A 7,052-nucleotide genomic window follows, 5' to 3' on the forward strand; every position below is an offset into this window, starting at 1 on the left:
GGGGGGGGTGTGCGGTGAGGAATAATCAGGTCCCATCCACAGGTTTTAAGTTTGGAAGGCTGAACTCCCTGAAGGTACACCCATAGCTTGTCCAGGAAATCTAGATTTACTGTAGACAGTATGTGCAGGTGAAGTAACAAGAAACATTAGTATTCAACCCAGCTGTGTGCACATTCCACAGCCACCCCCTAAAGCTTTCTCTTTCTTTCTACCTCAGAATGTGAAATCAAATTTGGTTTTGTTCTTTTGATCATGTGAAGAGAAAAACTAGGCTTTTGGTCTTAAATATGTATTTTATCTAGGTAAATCATTCAGGTGAATTCAATCATTCTGGTATTTGCTGGAGAGCCTAGTATTACAAAAACAAGACAAACAGTAGTAGTACACATACACACACCAAGCAGTCAGTCATTTTTTTGAGAGAGCAAAGCTGCTAGATACAGCTAGAAATACTTTGCACTACCTTTCCTACTGCATGTGTTACTGTCCATTTCAGGAATGCACTTCCAGGACTTGCACCAGCCCTTATTTGTGCATCCAAGTGGCTATAATAAATGCTGAAAGAAAACCCATCAAGCTCCCAATACAAGAATACTAGCTCTCTATAAAATTAAGTTCTCTTAAGTCTTCCCAAGATGTTTTTTCCAAGTGACAAGAGGAAGGAGGAAAGGCAGTCAAGAAGCGAAACAGTCAACTTCAGGTCTTACCTGCTCTTACACCTCGGTATTCAGGGGTTGCAAACATGTCCCATTGTGAGACAATTATGGCTGCGATGCCCAGGACACAAATCACAATCAAGTAGATGAAGCAAGGCTGAGGGTTGCAATAGAAGGAGTAGTACAGCCATGGTACAAAGCTGCCCATTATGAGAAGTGCAATGCCAGAATAATCCAGCCTAGAAGGAAACAAAAATCAGTTTGGTAAGAAATGAGAACCTTTGGAAGTCCTTGTATCAACACTCTCTTCTTTAGTAGACCAACTGTCTGCTTCTCACTGCAAAACAAAGTTATTGCAACTTAACTTCCTGATAGCAACTCTTCCACCAATGCCCTCCTACAGTAATGGATTACCTTGACAACCAGCCAGTAAGGCTATTTTTGGACAGTCATCAGCAATACATACAGCAGCCTTTAGACCAAAGCTTTCTGAAAGACACTCAGATTTAAGCTTCAGATGAGGAAAAAAGCAGCACAACAGTCCTCTGAACACAAAAAAGGGCACACAGCATGTTGTGAGAGCACAGCCAACACAAACACTTCAGTATCTGACAAGTGTGAGTTAGGCATCAGCTTAAGCAACCACTGGGGAATAATGTTGCAATTTTTCAACCACGCTCTTTTTCGATACGCCAGTGAAGAAAAGGAATTCCTAAACCCATCACTTTTTACCACACCCTGACAAAATGCTCAAATTGAAGATGATGGAGTTAATTTTTCAGTAGGGGATTTTAATTGCTGGGTTACTTTAGAGGTGGTCTTGCAGATTACACAATCCTAGGTTGAATAATCTTAGGAAATATGAGCTATTTAGCAGCCAGCCAAAAAAGAACGCATAGTAAAACCAGAAGACCAAGACATCTTGATACACATTGTAGAGCTGTCTTATACAAGTTTAAGATTCAAAGTTACTCAGAATAGTTGAAATGACAAGAAGTGACAGTTGCATTAAAAATTCAAAGTTCTGCCACTAAGCTCTAGCTATATTACTTACAGCAGCAAGATGCATGCACACGCCTGCCAAACAGCAGAAAATGAAGGAGTTTTAAGACTAAAATGACAGCACAAAATGTCATGCCGAAACAAACAATAATTAGAAGAAGCTGCATTGAATCTCTGCTCAACTCTGTTCCAACACACATGCAGTCATGCAACGAACAACTCCTACACTGGGACTCCAGGCATAAATCCCAACCCTGTTTTCCCACCTGTTTCCTATTTGGCCTACCCTGTCCTCTAGGCACTTACTTGGAGAAGAGCCGGGAAACACCTTCTGAGTGGCAATAAACTGTGTGGAAGAGCCATGAGAAGGAGAGGCAGAGTATGGCTCCCAAGAAGAACAATCCAACAACCACTTTCTCCTGCACAGGTGCTACAAAGGACATGTTTGGCCGGAACATGTAGAAGATTCCCAGACAAAGGAAGAACACGCATCCTGAAAAACAGTAAGGCAGCAAGGTGTCAAGTTCATGCATACTGGAAGCTTTTCTTTCTAAAAGCATGACCTTAATGTATAGGAGCACTAAACATAGGAGCTGCATGACAACCAGCAGCACACAGGCAGAATAAAGTACTGTCCTAGTTCAGTTATGCATTCCAACCACATTTCTGTCTCAGACTGATGCAATACAGGCTTGCACGGACTCTGTATTTTTACTTGTTTTGCAAGATGCCTGACAACTAGTTGGGCATTCTAGAAAAACTAAAAAAAAAAAAAATCTGTTGCAAAATGTAAAAGAGAAGGGCATAGTTCAAAGAAACCCTCGAAGACTCCTTGCAAGTTGAAAACCACTCATACAAGCTGCAAGTTACATGTGTTCCTATGGCAAGAAACACAATCTCAATTAACACCTGCACACTTGGGGAACAAAAAGAATATCTACTGGTAATTTATTAACAATCGGAAATTTTTTTATTCATTCATTTGTATCGAATACCATAATTAAGGAAGCCCCATCCAACCCTGGTAGGATAAAATTAGGAGAGGGATAGCAACCTGTTAATTTAACAGGTTACTTGTGGAATGATAATGCTGATCACCCCACATCCCCTTCTATCTTGCTCTCAAAGAGAGCAATGAAGCAAATTAGTATTAGAGCCCGCTGAAAATACCTAGAAGATGCGTCCAGATGTTACCAGTCTCCGTATGTATTCTGAAGATACTCTTGAAACAAGCCCGGAAGGAAGGCATGGGTGGTCTGTGTCCATGCAACAGGTAGTCGTTGTCCTTTAGCCAGTCAGGCAGAACATCATGGGGAATGACTCTCCATCGCCCCTCCCACACCTAGAAGTTAGAAGATTTTAATTAAATGCAGGGAATTGAGTTCCCCTGATGTATGACAAAAGTCAGAAAACCTGTATTAGTAAAGTGTTCATCTATCAGTACAGTAAACAGAAACAGGTTGATGGGACTTCTCTGGGGAAAAGGCTTCACACTTAAGTCACTGTTACCTGTTCAAAACAGTATCATTATGAAGTTGAGCTGCACCACCAGAGAAAGACATACTTCAGCATTTCATTGAACAGAAAAGCTATTGGGCTTTTTTACTGCTAATGAAGGGAAAGCATTTAATACATTTCCATGTTCTGTTATTTTCACACATCATCCCCTCCATTTAATTGAAGAAGCCTACACCTAGTTGTCTCCAAGTAAAATAAACAAACCAATCTGACTATGTATCTGCTAGCATTTGTGGCAGTCTAGCAAAAAAGCTACCCATTAGCACTAATATGGGCCAGAAAGCATGAAGTGGCAAGAGTCCAGTGACCAATTCCTTATCCAGGTTGGGAAAAAAATGCTCCTGCACTCCCAAAACAAACAGTAACAGAGCAGTTAAGGCAACAGATCCGTGACTCTCAATTCCATCGCATTTCTTCTTTAAAGGGAGATAGAGCATATGGGCACACATCTATTCTTGCAGCTGGTTCCAAATGAAAAAAAGTGTGAACAGGTGTTCTTAGCTCTGCTTCAATAACATAAGACACATGTAGTCTTCAGTCTGGCTTCAGAAGCAGCACTGCCAAGCAGAGGGGCATCAGGGAATTGCTTTATGTACCGGGGTTGTTTCTGCAGTGTTCCTTGGTTTTGTCGTCTGGCTAGTAATACAGGAGCGAGACTGAAGAATCCTGAAACACTAAGTTTAAAAAGCTACGTTCTTATTTCAGTTTCAACAACAAGAAATTTTAAATCAATTGTCCATACTCCTTCATGGAAGGAAAACAAAATTAATCAGAATAACCAACCCAGTTAAAGACTGGGTTCTTAAATATATTAAACAAGAAAATAACCAGTTTGTTTAATGAACTAAAAATTTAAACTGAGGTAGAAAGAGCAGAAGGGAATTCATTTTACACTATCCACCCTACAGTACATCCAGAAAGGGGAAAAGATGCAGATACATAGTAAAAAAAAAAAAAAAAAAAAAAAACCAAAACCAAAACACCTCCCCACACACCCAAACAACAAAACAACCCATATATAAAAGACCACCAAGTAACTGGTGTCTGTAAGAATATCAAAGAACAGTTCATAAAACCAGCAGCAATAAGTCTATAAAGAGGCAGCACTCCTTTCCTTTCACCAAGGAAGGCCAGGGACTGATACAGCCCCATGGCTTTAAAAGTAGCAAAAAATTGAGCCAAGGTCAGCAATTACAAAATCTACAGTGGATTTACTTAGATACAGTTTTGATACAGCCTTGTTTTCTCTTCAAGTAAGAGACAAAGCTTATTCTACAACAGATGCAAACAGTGCTGGAAAAGCAAAATATTTGCAGGTCTGAAGAGACCTGGGGAAAAAAATGACCTTGTAAATGAAAGTGCCTTGAACCAGAAGGATTTTATTCTGCTTTGCACTCACAGGTGTTTCTCAAGAAAGAGTCCTCAGTTGCACAATCAGCTTTAGAGTCTCACTTATAATCCCTATTGTTTCATGCTTTACAATGTATTCATTTATGACAGACTGAGATCCTGAGAAGCTGTAGTATTACTAGTTACAACAAGAGATGCCCATTCAGGGATGGTGTGTACCTGCTCTCCCTCACATGAGCAGTGCAGTTGCTGCAGGTATAGTCTGTTGCCCACTGCAACTTCCTAAAAAAGGAAATTACTTCATCAGTTTCCACATGCCCTTACCTTACACACAAATTCTTCCATTCTCTCCATAGCATGGTGGGCTTGTAGAAGAGGTGACATACCCATAAACCCTTCGTCTTCTTGAGGTGACTCATCATTGTGTTTATAATCCTCAGAACACTGCAGAGGGAAAAAAAACAGAGAAAATGCTTTGTAAAAAGATGAACAGAGAGAGGTGATGCTGTTTTCCATACAAAACTATGATTTGAGGTCTTGGCAAATAAAGAAGTCATCTTTCCTTGTATGGCACTGAGGAAGTAATTCAAAAGAACCAGCAAAAAAGTTATTACATTCTTAGGCATCTGAGAACAACTCACATCTTTAATCCATTTTGCACATGTTTTCACCAGGTTCGGAAAAAAGCAGCGTTCTTCTGTAAGTTACGCTTTGCTAAAGCCCAGATATGGAGTCTGAGGCTTGCAGCCTACCCACCTCTAGGGAAGGATTACTTCCTATTTTATGTTTCAGTGTCACTATGCCTGCCTTAATGCCTCTATAACGTATCTGGCATTTTAGGATAATAAAAGGCATGCCAAGGAGAGGACTCCGTTTATCTTGTTATAAATGCTTCACCTCAATTTTTAGTTAAAATCTGAAGATCTATTCTGTTTAACTGACACTTTTGTTCACCTCGTACTGGACATTTACTCATTTCTTTGACTTTCAAAGTATTTCAGAAACTAGTATGAAACTTTTGCCAGTTACACAAAGGCAAGTTATCAAAGAGAAGTAGTAACATGCGTCAGATTTTTAAGCAAAATTCAAATAAAGAGAAACATCCACATCCCCAAAGTGTACTAAGAGAATTATGAAAACAAAGACCAAAAAACCCACTGAGCCTGGATATTCAGCTGGTACACATCACTAATAACTTTACAGGAACACAGGGCAGTTTTCTACCTTAAGCTGACACATCACATCATATTATGACACACTCAAGCTTTCCATTTAGGAAAAAAGCAGGGGGGCCACAAGAGTTCTACATTCCCGTTTGCTTACTACAATGCTCATGGCCCATCAGAGACTCTATTCAGTGCTTCAGCTTCCAAGCTAAACAAGTTTGAGAAAGCTAGAAAGGATGAGAATGAGTCTTTTGTACCCCTCGGGCCTGACACAGAAAGCTGCCACGCACCTCGTGACCAAGCCAAGAAAGCCCCCCAGTTTGTACAGAGACTGGCCTCTTCCACGTTACAAGCCACACTTTTTCTCCCTCCTATTCCTCTATCAAGGTTAAGAACTTTAAAATCAAGATTACTTATCAATAATGCCATCTGAAGTGACTGAGAATCTAGTACATGACTTCATATACTTTATCACAGAATCACTAGGTTGGAAAGGACCTTCAAGATCAACCAAGTCCAACCATTAACCCAGCGCCACCATGTCCCCTAAACCATGTCCTGAAGCGCCACATCCACACGTTTTTTGAGCACTTCCAGAGATGGCGACTCCACCACTTCCCCTGAGCAGCCTGTTCCAATGCCTGACCACCCTGAATTATTATAAATAACGTTCATGTTAATGTCCTGAACTTTGAGTCAGAGATCAGATCTGGCTGTATATTTGTCCCACATTACAGCTCTCTCCTTAGAGTAAGGCCTTATTAGCTATTTCCATCAACAAGTTAACTGAACAAGCTGGTTAAAACTTTCCTTTTCTAATAAATAAAAGGAGGATTCTTCCAATCTACAGTGAGCTATCTAGATTCTTCAATATTTTTGGTTTTTTGAGAGAGAGAAATGACATGCTAATACTTGCTTTTGTACCCGACACTTGCAGTAGCCACTGAAGCTTCATCTTTTGAAAAGGTCCCCCCACCACATAGTTCTTGACCAAACTTTGCTTATCCAGAATGCAGATCTCTGCTACGTAATGCGTAGTATACATACTTTGTGTTTTATGTATGACCTCATATTTCTCCACACTAGGACAACTTGATTGACTAAATTAATCTCTGTACATAATCCATGTCCCTTTTACTGTCTACTCACCTTTGACTGAAATCATTATAGTCAATACTCCCTCTGAGCAAGTCTGGGCAATGATTTCCTATTAGGTTCAAGACCACCTGAGGAACCTGAACATACACAAGTCTATGGGACCTGACAAGATGCATCCCAGAGTCCCAAGGGAATTGGCTGATGTAGTTGACAAGGCACTCTCCAGGGTATTTGACATCTCCTTGCATTCAGCTGAAGTACC

The 7,052-nt window shown here is 40.3% G+C and overlaps 1 protein-coding gene across 1 annotated transcript in view; it reads right to left on the reverse strand.

Moving 5' to 3' along the window:
* The window catches only part of ADIPOR2 (adiponectin receptor 2), a 21,352-nt gene that overhangs the window by 2,957 nt on the left and 11,343 nt on the right, over positions 1-7,052 (reverse strand). The window contains exons 2-5 of the mRNA XM_010286771.1: positions 4,851-4,970; positions 2,829-3,000; positions 1,965-2,151; positions 708-895 (exon numbers count right to left, since the gene is read on the reverse strand). Coding sequence (XP_010285073.1) covers positions 708-895; positions 1,965-2,151; positions 2,829-3,000; positions 4,851-4,970 — 667 coding nt within the window. The remainder of the gene's footprint in view (positions 1-707; positions 896-1,964; positions 2,152-2,828; positions 3,001-4,850; positions 4,971-7,052) is intronic.

The sequence above is a fragment of the Phaethon lepturus genome, unplaced genomic scaffold (assembly GCF_000687285.1).
Source record: "Phaethon lepturus isolate BGI_N335 unplaced genomic scaffold, ASM68728v1 scaffold10065, whole genome shotgun sequence".
Classification (NCBI taxonomy): Eukaryota; Metazoa; Chordata; class Aves; order Phaethontiformes; family Phaethontidae; genus Phaethon; species Phaethon lepturus.